This window comes from Nomascus leucogenys, chromosome 22a (assembly GCF_006542625.1).
Source record: "Nomascus leucogenys isolate Asia chromosome 22a, Asia_NLE_v1, whole genome shotgun sequence".
Taxonomy (NCBI): domain Eukaryota; kingdom Metazoa; phylum Chordata; class Mammalia; order Primates; family Hylobatidae; genus Nomascus; species Nomascus leucogenys.
Genome location: NC_044402.1, coordinates 63,192,816 through 63,205,406, shown reverse-complemented (window position 1 = coordinate 63,205,406; position 12,591 = coordinate 63,192,816). Strand labels below are relative to the sequence as shown.

The window sequence follows — 12,591 nt, the reverse complement described above, 5'->3', positions numbered from 1 at the left end:
TAAAAAAATCTGTCAGAATAATTCTAATTTTAATAGGGCTAAACGATCGATTCTCTAGCCTTAGTGAGTATGACTTCTAGCTTTGACAGGCACAATTTTAAAACTAACAAAAGATTGTAGAAATTAGGAATTTTGTGGGTTTTTGTTTTGTTTCTAAACAAAGATGGCCAGCAGAGGCTGACAAATGGCCACACCAGAGCATGGTGCTGGGGGATTCCATGTCGTAGTGAGGGACTGCTAATCACGTATAGAAACCCAACTGCTCAGACAGCGTCGTCTCTCGTGTCCCTACCACCTCCCGCATCTCCCTGGCTGCTACACTGGGCAGGCTTCCCAAATGAAATGAGAGTATTCATCTGGAAAGTGATTACAAAGATGCAGTCGTATGGATCCTGCCCAGGGGGGACCACTCCAACCCAGCCAGCCACCAATCCTTTCCCCAGAAGGTGGAAGAGACACCGAGCAGAACTCCAGCTTGGTGGGAGAAACGGGCTTGGCAGATCTGGGTGCCAGCTGATATTCCATTTCACACCTCTAATGGCTGTCTGCTTCCTCATCCCTCACCCTAACAAGGCTTCTGCCATCTACACAGGAGTTTCTAACATCAGAGCAGCAGGGACCCACATGTCTGCATGTGATTTTCACAGACCACATCCCTCTTTCATAAAATATCAGGTCCCGATGATTCAGACAAATGGAAAGGAGCAGATCTGTGAAAAACCCACATGAGTAAGAGCATGCCAAATTCACGTTCTCTGAAATATAATTTAAATTCACTCATACGTAATCTGTGTGTATGCACACAAACACAGAAAATATAAAACGCTTTTCAATAACTTAGATCTTCATTTTGACATGCTTGAGCAGTTGAGCCAATCAAAACAACAAGATCCGTCTATGCATTTAGACACAACTATAATAAAAATTTAGCAACTTTTTAGCACGCTCTTACCATTTTGGAAACCCTAACAAATGGAAAACCTTAAATAAAGGTAGGAATTTGGCAGGAATCAGACAGCAAATTATATATAATCCTAGTTGTGTTTACTACTTAGTTTTAAGGCAGATTTAGCAATTCCTGAATCCACTTCTCAGTTGCAATCCCTTCTTTTATGTAAATCCCCCAGCTTTATATAATCTTCTTTTTATCCTCCTGGCTTTTATATATCTGTGTGCTCTCTAACTTTATAAACAAAACCCCTAGATGAAGACTAGAGTTAATGACCTTCCAAGAGGCATCCAATGCTACTCAAAACATGACAGAATGGTGGATATATGGGCCACTCTGGATTCTGGCTGTCTGGTTCAAATCTCAGCTGTGGTATTTATTATCTATATGACTTTCGGCAAATTTCTTAACCTTTTGCTACCTCATTTCTTCATCTGCAAAATGGGAATAAAAATAGCTCTTCTATTATCAGGTTTTGGTGAGGATCTAGTAAGATATCTGAAGAGCTTAGACTGGAGCCTGGCACACAGTTTAATAAAGGTTTATTATTATGGGAATGATTATAAGGTTAAAAGCAAGGATGACTCCTCTTTCCTCCAGTCTCCAACATCAACTCATTTGATTTTGCTGTCCTCTTTTTCTTTTCATGTTTGGATTCCTTTTGTTATCAGTGAAGTAATAGAGCAAAAGTGCCCAGAGGTAAAACCAAAGCACGTTAAAAATGAACCAGAGTTTGACTCTTATTTTCAAAACAGCATCAAAGAAGAAGCTAAATTTTCCCACTCATAAAAACCACTCACCTAGGTTTGCAACAAGCTTTGGCAAAGAGATTCACAATCATTCCTATTTTAATAGAAGATTTCTTACCTGGAACTCCACTTGGTGGATAAACTTGGTGAACGATGGGTGTCTGCGCCTTGGAAAACTGTTTAGAAAATAGTACCACAAGTGAGCATGTCATTAAAATATTCACAAACACAGGAGGCACAAGCCTTTCCTCAGACAGCATTACTTGAAGGTAATAAATGGTTACATTTACTCATGTCGCCCTCACATTTGTCTAGTTCTTTTTATCCTTGTAATATTTCTATGAAACAGAATTGATGGATATTATCATATTTCTCCTATAGATGAGGTAGAGGTAATTTGATTAAGGTCACATAGCCCTGTATTCTGTACCATATTGTCCAAACCTTGACAAGCCTGTTTCTACCTGCCCACCTTCCATACCCAAGAACACATTTTACTAGAAGGAAAGGTAGACAGGTCTTTGTGCAGAATGTCAATATTTTAATTCCATTGCTGTAATTTGATGTTTTGGGGCCTTGACGATTTTGATTTTTCTAGAAAGGAATGCACTTATTTAATTGAATCAAAACTTTAAATCATTATCAGCCAGCACCTTGGTAGGTATCAGTAAGCTACAAAAAATGAGAAGCTGGATAGGCACACAACTGAGGTGCTTACTAGGGAAATTGAAGGTACCTGCTGTGAGGGAAATGACTCCAAAGATTCAAGGAATGGGAAGCAACATTGTTCTTCCAGGAGGAGGAAAGCAGCCTCAATGGGAGCAGTGAGAGCCTGAGAAAGCCTGGCGGTAGCACTCCAAATCATCTTACAATGCCCCCTGTCCCCAAAGCACACCCTCTGTTAACCATAAGCTCCATAAAGGCAGGGACAATGCTTGACTGAGTCGCTGTTGTGTCTCTGTGCATAGACTGGTATGCAGATGACATTCGAATTTTTGTGAATGAATAGAGTCGCCCAATCTGGGAAGACTGACATACCGTCTGGAAGGAGAGGTGAGAATGAGGCAATCCCAGGAACTCCATCTCACCTGTAGGCATCTGTGTTAGTCTAAGATTAGTGCATTACTCCATCAGGAAATCACAGCAGGGCCAGTGTGAAGAAACGGGAAAGCTTAAGGATGAACTGTCCAGACCAAGGCTTGACCTGTGAGCCAATTACTTACCTAGGAAGAGACCTAGTCTCCCCCCTCCTTCCCCTCCCCCAATCCCTTCTAGATGCCTAGACTACCACTATTCCACGCAACCTACAGTGCTTTCCATTTGCAAAACAAATTACAGCAGCAAATTGCTTTGTTTGGTCTGCTTCCAGCACCTCAGGAGTCTACCTTCCCAGAGAGAATATCACCAAAGAATAACTCGGTTGTTAATCAACAGCCTTAATCAGACATTGAGAATCAACAGACATTTCAACAAAGCTGATGGTGGCTTGCCAGGCGTAGGTTTTAAGTATTGATCCATATGCTGTACAGTCTGCCATGAAGGCTAGTTTCCTCACTGTCTAAAGGAAAGGGTTAGAAAATAGTTCACAGAAAATATGTGCTGTCAGGGGGTCAAAATAACAATGTTGTTACTTCACAGCTTGGAAACTGGCTCTGATCGCCCCAAAAGATAAAGATTAATACAGTTACACACACACCTGCCAAACATTCAGTCCCCACCCCACCCTCCCAGCCAACCACTGCCCCTAGGCCTTCATATCAACATTATTTCAACTGGACTATATCATAGGAGCCTAGTGAGGTACAGTAGTGGTTATTGACCTATTTCACAGATGTTTAGAACCTGAGGCAGCTGGAACAACTGAGTCCAAACCAAACAAGGAAGCACACCTCTCTATTTCAACCTGAAATCTAAGAGCCATCACTCAGTCTGTAATCCTTCTACCAGACTTCCATGGGAAACAGAGCAACTCCTTTATTACTCCCTCCCAGCTCCTGAGATTGTGGTGGGGCAGGCTTGGGGTTAAACCTCAAAAAGGGTTTCACTTGTGATTCTCTCTGAGCTGACACAACATAACATGGTACGTTTCTAAGAGAAACAGGCCCCTGGTCACCCACCAGGCTAGAGACGTGACAAAGTGAAAAATTAATGAGCTTCCAAATCAAGCTTCCCACATGCTGATCCTCGGGCCCCAGTGTGGTCAGTAGAAGCAAGAGAGGGGAGAGGAAATGCAGCAGATTAGGATGAGAAAGCTGCAGCCACCAGCTGTGTGATCAACCTTCTGTGAGTTATTCAAACTTGTCAGCGCCCACAGCAGGCTCTTTGCAGTGGACTGGCAAGATGGGATTAATTTTTAATATTCATGGTTCCCCAGACCCAGTCCCAAAACAAAGAGACATGCCGTGTTTTATTTAGCTTGGAATGCCTCTCATTAACTGCATCCCCTGGTGATTTTTCATCAACTTGCCAAGATAGTTGAACCACTGACGGACTTGTTTTCTTTCATGTGCAATTTTAGGAAACGTTTCTCTTATTTCCCCCTCTCGCTCCTAACCAATCTTTTAATAAGCAGGAAAACTACCATCTGGGGTGAAAAGGATCATGGTGATTAAGAAGCATGCTTGGACTTCTCTCTTCTGTTATGTTCCCTGAGACAGGATAGAGGAGGTGGTGCGGCTCTTAGTAAAAAAGAATGATATCATGTTTTTTCTTTCTGCTGCATATGTGCAAAAGCAAAATTCCAGAAAACAAGATTCTCTTGGATTAAGAAACAAGTTATTAAACCTGAAACAATGCAAATTCCAAATTTCAAAAACAAATAGCCTATATGAAACATGGATCGTAGGAGAGATGAATTTACAAGGTGAAGCCTTATTCTGAAGGAGCATTCATTAGTGACTGCATTGTATGTTTTGAAACAGCTCTTAAACAGAGGTACCCCGTGTGAAGGGCAACCACATCGACAGGAGTACTGCCAAATCTCTGCCTTTCATAAACCATCTAGGACCTACATTTTCAGAGATTGTTTAAAACTAATCTGAAATGGACAACAGACTGAACCAAATATAAATGAACTCCCAGTATAGGTATCAAGGCTGTAAAATAAGTCAGGCATGGCTTCCTAAACTCTCTCTCTCTCTGCTTCCTTTTTGATCTCCCTGAGCATGAAGGAGAATTCCAGCAGCAAATGCCCTTTTGGTTCAGTGTTGGAAAGACTTAGCAGAAATATACCAGGAAGCAGGGAGAGAGGTAGAAATTGGGTCTCCTCACCAAGGAACATGGGGCCTTGAGTCTCTTCAACATGCTGAGACTCAGCATGATCTGAGCTGTAAAATGAAACACTGATCCACAAAGGTAATCTTGGTGGCCCCTCTATGGGCTTCTATTTAGATGAGAATTTAGGGTCAGATGCAAGTTGAAGTCTTGGTTCTGCCATTTACTGCCTGATGACATGGGCAAATTATTTAATCTCCCTGAGCCTCAGATTGTTCATTTGTAAAAACAGGACAGTAAATACCCCATAAAATTGTGAGCATTGAATTAAATGATGTAAATAAAGCATTTAGCTAAAGGCTGTCATACAAACGTTCAAAATTCATCTTTCATTAGTATAATCTAAGAAACTCTGTCATTACCATCCACCATTTTTTTAAACCCGGTCAAGCAGACACTCTGGCTCATTTACAATTTGCCTTTCAATAACACAAGCACACCCTCAGGCTATGTAAACATACCTTCCTCCGGCCTTAGAACCCACCTTGAAAGTACACCTGTCTCGTGGTCCTGGATTTGGGCTGCTTACCAACTGTCCCCCGAAGTATGCTTCCAGGGAGTACAGACCCTCATGTGCTTCAGACAGCACAGATCTGAGGACAGAAAGTGGAAATCCTTATGAATCAAAAACCATGAATTCCCAAAGCTAGCAGCCCACTTGCCACTTCAAATTTCCTCCCTGCATTTGTAAAACAGAGCTAACAAAGGATTCTTATCAGTCACCTTTCACCTCTTTGATCCACTCATAATTATTAGACTTTAAGAACTGGGTCCTTCAGCAAAAAAAAGTTATGATTTTTTGTGTTGAAACTCCCTGAATTGTTTTTAATATGTCATGTTTCTCAAAATCATAGGCTCATCGGACTTGAAGAATTAGAAGAGACTTTGATAATCTATTCCCCATTTCCATGTTTTAAAAAATGTCAGAAAAACTGAGAGACTTATGTGTATGAGCTTCAAAGCTTAAGGGCAAAGTGGGGCTTGAATTTAGGCTCTTTCTGATAATTGTCCAAGCAGCCCATAAACACTTCATGTAGCCATCAAAACAGAGAGTCTTGGATCTTCTCTCCTCTTTATACAAATATTGCAGTGGCTTCATTGCCACCTGATGCTGACATGCATGTTGATTTTTGTAAGAGGAAGAATATGACGAATAAGAAAGAAGCCATATTTAAGACATGCCTCCTCTCCAAACCTTCCCAACAAAATCTTTAGTATGATCTTAAATATTTAGATCTGAATTGTCCGTTGTGTTAGCCACTAGTCTTATGTGCTTATCAAGCACTTGATATGTGGGTAGGCCCAATTAAGATATGCCGTGATTATAACGTGCACACTAAATTTTGAAGACTTGGTATGCAAAAAAGATATAAAGTATCTCATTATTAATTTATATAGATTACATATTGAAATAATATTTTAGATACGTTGAGTTAAATAAAATATATTATTAAATTAATTTCACTTGTTTCTTTCGACTTTTTCAAGTGGCTAAATAGAAAATTTTTAATTACGTTTGTGTTCACATTATATTTTGATTGTGAAGTGCTGCTTTTGATGCTGCAATGGCTGTTTTAGAGAAAACAATTATGTACATGTTTTTATGATAATGATGAATAAGACAGTATTTTGTTAATGATAAACTGTACATTTTTCACACTTAATTGAATCTGATATTTGTCTTCCAATCAATTAGTATATTTAATAGTATCATATTTCTTTTCTTTAAAAAGATGACATAAAATCAATGGTGCATCCAAAAATCATTAGTATGTTGGGATAAAGGAGATAGGACACGTAAATCTCCAGGGCTTTGACTTATTTCGTGGCAAGTCTTTGCAGAATGTCTAGGCCCAAAAGTGCCATAAAACCTAAGGGAAATATATAACCCAGTTTTAAAACCAATAGTAGTGGTATAAAAATGTTAAATTCAACAGACATTTATTGAACATCTTCTACTCATAAGGTATTGTGCAATGCATCATGAGGACTACAATGGTGAGATTAAACACATCCTCTGCCCTCAAAGCACTTAATTCTGTGAGGATGAGTCTGACAAGTGGGTAACTGACATATAAGTGTTATGAGAAACTCAGAGCTGAGGCACAGGGTCACTAAGGCTACACATGCTGTACCTTTGTGTAAATTACAAAAAAAAAATCCCTTCAGGGGTGATGAATTGCACAAAAAAGTGTGGGTGCACACATATACACCCTGTGGATGAATTACTACAAGTTGTTCCTTCTCCTTTCAAAAAAGGGAAAGATAATTTAGTTGAATGTTCAGGGAAGAGGTGGCATTTGTGGTATGGTTGGTGATTTCCATAGCCAAACATGGAAGAGGGGGAGACTTCCTCAAAGAGAGAACAGAAAAGAAAAGGAAATAACAGTGTTTTTTTTTCTCTTAATCAATCATCTACTTGTACGCACTTTATTTACTCATGCCTAAGACATGAGTAAATAAAAATGAACATGAACTAGTCTAAATTCCACAGGGCAACAAGAAGTTGAGTAGAAAAACAGATTCCCTGGAGTCTTATAAAAATATTTTCTAAATAGAGGTAATGTCAAACTCAGCAAACAGAGCCTAAAGCAAATTTCCTTTCTAACCAGTTTGGGGTTTATGTGCAATCATTGCAATTATGCCTATTCCAAAAGATGAGTATTTGCAATGGCAAAATGGCACCATTTATTAAAATCTTAATAGCCATAGAACTCTTTGCAAAAAAAAAAAACAAATGGAAACGCAATCCAGCCCCTCCTTACGAATATCTCAAAATTCTTCCCCATACTCTCATCCTCCCTTAAGCTCTAGATCCCAGCTAGGGACCTTTTAGAAAGTATATTCACATGAAACCTTTTTTAACAACTATGGCTGGCAATTGAATCACAGCAAAAATTGCTCTAATATGTCACCAAAAGATACTGAGATAAGCAAAAATCCCTCATCCTGTCTGGTCTTCCTATTCCTAGACAGGTATACCTGGTCCGGCACGTCACCACAGGCAAATCCAAGAAAACAGGAAAGACATCACAGGGGATACTCCGCAGTGCGGGCACCACCATGTTCACGTTCACCAGGTGTATCTCCAATTGAGAGCCATTGTTGGGGTAGAGAACACCCAACTCCAAACCTAACACAAGGGAAAGAAATCGCAGGCTGCATAGAATTGTCATCAACACAGGACAGTGTGAAACTGTGCTAAGATCCTGGGGGCAATGTAAGACATTAAATTTGCCCAAGGATTAAATTAATACTCCTCATTTCCTCATAGCTGCTGTATAAACGAGTTTTCTCATTTATGATTTTATGAAAGAGTTTTCTCTCTTCAGGTTCACCTAAATCCAGAAAAGAATTTTTCAGCCCTCAGATTTACTCTTTACTCTGCTGGGGATGGATATGCTAAGCAATGGTGCAGAAGCTCCCAAGTAGAGGACTGTCTTTAAGGAAGATAGCCAAGATTCTGGGAAATGCATTGCTGAGCACTATGCTACACACTTCCATATCATCTCATGTAGAAATCCCAGAGTCCCATCCCACAGCCTGGAATGGGAAAGTGGACACAGAGTTGTCATGGTATGCTGGGCTTTGCTTCTGTGACATTAGCAAGCCAGTATCTAGAAAGACAGAAGTTGGTCAGTCTGTTCATTGCCCTTCAGGCCCACTTTTACACCTGCCCTTAGACAAGGAAGAAAACCAAAGACTCATAGGCTTTAGGATTGTGGGTCAGTACATAAGAAACGTGCACTTGGTAAAACCCCAACCTACCATCAAAAATGACTGTGATCCACGTTCCCCCTCCAAGGCTACCTTCTTCAGGTTCAATATGTAAACTCAGGTGAGGTACTGTAAGTAAGTGAAAAAAACATTGGTTTTGAAGGTCAGATTCAAACCACTACCTTCGCCAATATTTTAAGCAGTATTTAACCTGCATCAGAATCACCAGAAAGGCTTGATTAAGCACGGGTTGCTGCGCCACATCCCCAGAGTTTCTGGTTCCGTAGGTCTGGGGCAGGCCCAAGAATCTACATTTCTAACCAGGTGCTGCTGGTGTGGGAAACACATCATCAGAAGCCCCATTTTATGGAAAATTTTGACCAGTTCTTCTCATCTTAGACATTCAAAAACCCTGCATTCATCAGGACAATTCTGAATTTCTACTTCCTTCGGAAAGAGCCTCAAGGACATATTTGGGTCCTAATGAAACCCATACTATCTATCTCTGCTCTCTTTCCCACTCTTTAATCAGGTGGCCATATTTCCCTGCAAAGATCACCAATTATTTCCAGTCCTGGAGAGAAAAAAGGACTTCCATTAGGTTGGTGCAAAAGCAATTGCTGTTTTGCGTTCCTTTTAATGGCAAAACCGCAATTACTTTTGCACCAACCTAAGAGAAGCTGTTCCTATTTCTTTTTTTTTTTTTTCTTTTCTTTTTTTGAGATGGAGTCTCGCTCTGTCGCCCAGGCTGGAGTGCAGTGGCGCAATCTCGGCTCACTGCAAGCTCCGCCTCCCGGGTTCACGCCATTCTCCTGCCTCAGCCTCTCCGAGTAGCTGGGACTACAGGCGCCCGCCACCACGCCCGGCTAATTTTTTGTATTTTTAGTAGAGACGGGGTTTCACCGTGGTCTCGATCTCCTGACCTCGTGATCCACCCGCCTCGGCCTCCCAAAGTGCTGGGATTACAAGCGTGAGCCACCGCGCCCGGCCAGCTGTTCCTATTTCAATTCTCCTGCTTAATATACCAGTTTCCCCTCGTGATCAGAATGACTTCCCAAATGAATACACAATTCCCTAGATTTTTGCCTCGCCTGCTTAGAGAGGGGGTGAAGCATGGATCATTGCTGGAATTTCCTTTTGTCTAAAAAAAAAAAAAAAGCAGTATAGAATTTATATACTAGGCTAGATTGGATTCTCCTGTATAGATCACCAGCTAAGCATGGGCCTTAATCCCTCCATCTTTGAAGACGTTCCTGGACATGCCTTGATGAAGGAAAGGCCAAGTTAAGGAAGCCAGCAAAAATCATTCAGCTGCTCAGTGAGGTAATAAACAAGGAAAGTGTTACCGACATAATTATTTATAGTTTCTTTATCAGAAACTGTGTCTAGCCCAGGACTTCCATGTACAGTTATTCTCATGATGCACTTCACATCTGAGGGTGGTGGGGAACCATGTCACATTAGCACAACCATTTATGGCAGCCCCAGCCAGACTAGACCATCCTCCAAAGATGATTAGATACTTCTATCTAAAGAAGCCCCAAAACAAATGCCATAAAAAGATACAGAGGATAACCAAATTCACAGGAAAAATTGAACAGATGATTTGAGATAATACAAGCAGTCTAATGATTATGACAAGTTAATCTCTTTGGGAAGGTCGGACAGCAAAATCTAAAAAGAATTACATCACATAGCCCAAAAGGAATTATAAAAGAAAGGTTACAAGTTATTATTAAAAGCTCTGCACTATAACAATAAGCTTCACTGACCATTAAAAATTGAAGTACATAGTCATAACATTTCAGTATATAACCTCAGCTGTTAAACAGAAAAAAAAACAATTATTCAACAGATAATTTAAACCCAAAAGCAAATACCTTAACACCTCCTCTGAAAACAGTATTTTTAACTCAATTTTTCGATTGGCAAGTTAAAAATGCATATATTTATGGTATACAACCAAAATAATACTTTAAGTTTCAATAATAGCTCTCAAGGTAACCTATTGTGTTCTTACCTATAACTCCTTCAAAACACATTCTACTCACCTGCCAAAAGTAGTACTTCGATGCTCATCAGAGAGATCAGCCAGGCAGTCATCCTGTCTACTTAAATCAATACTCTTAAGATTGCTCAGACATTAAAAGCATTTTCAGTTTTGATTGGAGCAGCATAGCTTTTGTGCTTCAAAAAAAAAAAAGTAAAAAAAATTATCATTTTGTTCACATACTATTATTCCGCTGTACTGAAACCTGGGAAATTAAGGAGATGAGATAAACATGGCCTAAGTGTCTTCAAATGGACCCACCATTTTTCCAAGCTCAGGAGAAAAGGATCATCTAAGAACCTTGCATAAAATCATCCCCACTCTGCCCCCCTTGTCCCACCAGCTTACTGTATGTATGTCCCACCAACTTATTTTAAGCTGGATAAATAATAATAACCTCTTTCATTAACTCATTATTGAACAGAAGCTGAGTTTTAAAAAGAATTCTAGAAATTAAAATTCCAGTTCATGATAGGGTGGGGTCTGTTTCGCTTTGCCCTGTGCTGGCGTTCCAGCTTTCCCTCGTGCTGCTCTCCAGTTTGAACCCTGCACTGCAGCCACACGCCGTTCTCACCGTCACTCACACAAGCCTTCCACACATCAGCCTCTGCCTTGGCCCCTGCTGGTCCCTTCCTGGATCCCCTCAACTCTCTCCGTGGCCTCAGGAGATCCTGGCGCCCCTTCGTGGTGCTACTCAGGAGCCCCTCCTCCGCCGATTCTTTCCTCGGCCATTCCGGTGCTCACCACCTTCCCCCTGAACCTCTAGCGTCCGTGCTGTAGAGCCTAGACCAGATAATGTGGCACACAGAGGCCTCTTCTTCCAGACAACAGGTTCCTTGAAGAGACCCAGGAACCAGTCTTCTATTTCCACAGCCTTCCTAGTGTGAAAGTGTGAAGGTCCCACACAGGGCTCAGTACATTGGAGTGGATGAGGACATATTTAAATACCCTAAATCTGGGTTTAGATAATCTGAGATGAACAGCTTTCACTCTCATGTGGGACAGCAGAGTCCATGGAAGCCTGGCGGAAAACTCACGCCTTCGCACCCTGACGCCTGCTCTAGGGAAGGGGTTGGGGCCTCCAGCACCTCATGGCAGAGGGCACCGACAAAATCCTCTTAAAAATAGTGCCTCTGAAATTTTCTGAAAATTTGAAAATTACAGAATTAAACACCCACACGTACTACTAAATACACATTTAATATATATATATATTTAATTATGTTTGTTTATTACATATAAATATATAAATATATTTAATATATATATACATATCTACATACATACACTTTGTGTGTGTGTGGTGGGGGGGCAGGGTCTCATTCTGTCATTTGGGCTGGAGTGCAGTGGCATGATGTCAGTTCACTGCAACCTCCACCTCCCAGGTTCAAGTGATTCTTATGCCTCAGCCTCCTGAGTAGCTGGGATTAACAGGTGTGCGCTACCACGCCCGGCTAATTTTTGTATTTTTTGTAGAGACAGGTTTTCACCATGATAGCCAGGCTGGTCTTGAACTCCTGGCCTCAAGTGATCTCCCTGCCTCAGCCTCCCAAAGTGCTGGGATTAAAGGCATGAGCCACCACACCTGGCCATTTAATTTATATTTTTAAGAAAACACTGAGATTAGCAGAAGAAGTTACATCATTTCTGAAAATATAAAAGCTACAATATACTCCCCCCCAAAAAAAAAATCTGCAAAAACTTTGCAATAAACTTACCTTCGGGCGTGTTCTGATTGAGACAGCTGGAAATCTATAATCATTTCTATATAATCCAACACTGCAAACATTTATTTTATGCCTACTACATGCTAAGCACTATACTAAAAGTTGGGAAAACAAACAAATAATCTA

At 40.7% G+C, this 12,591-nt stretch overlaps 1 protein-coding gene across 1 annotated transcript in view; it reads right to left on the bottom strand.

The window, feature by feature from the left end:
* PKHD1 (PKHD1 ciliary IPT domain containing fibrocystin/polyductin) overlaps nt 1-10,791 on the bottom strand; it is a 475,332-nt gene extending 464,541 nt beyond the window's left edge. The window contains exons 1-5 of the mRNA XM_003254164.4: nt 10,740-10,791; nt 8,740-8,817; nt 7,954-8,104; nt 5,456-5,564; nt 1,817-1,874 (exon numbers count right to left, since the gene is read on the bottom strand). Coding sequence (XP_003254212.2) covers nt 1,817-1,874; nt 5,456-5,564; nt 7,954-8,104; nt 8,740-8,817; nt 10,740-10,791 — 448 coding nt within the window. The remainder of the gene's footprint in view (nt 1-1,816; nt 1,875-5,455; nt 5,565-7,953; nt 8,105-8,739; nt 8,818-10,739) is intronic.
* Nucleotides 10,792-12,591: the final 1,800 nt, after the last annotated feature.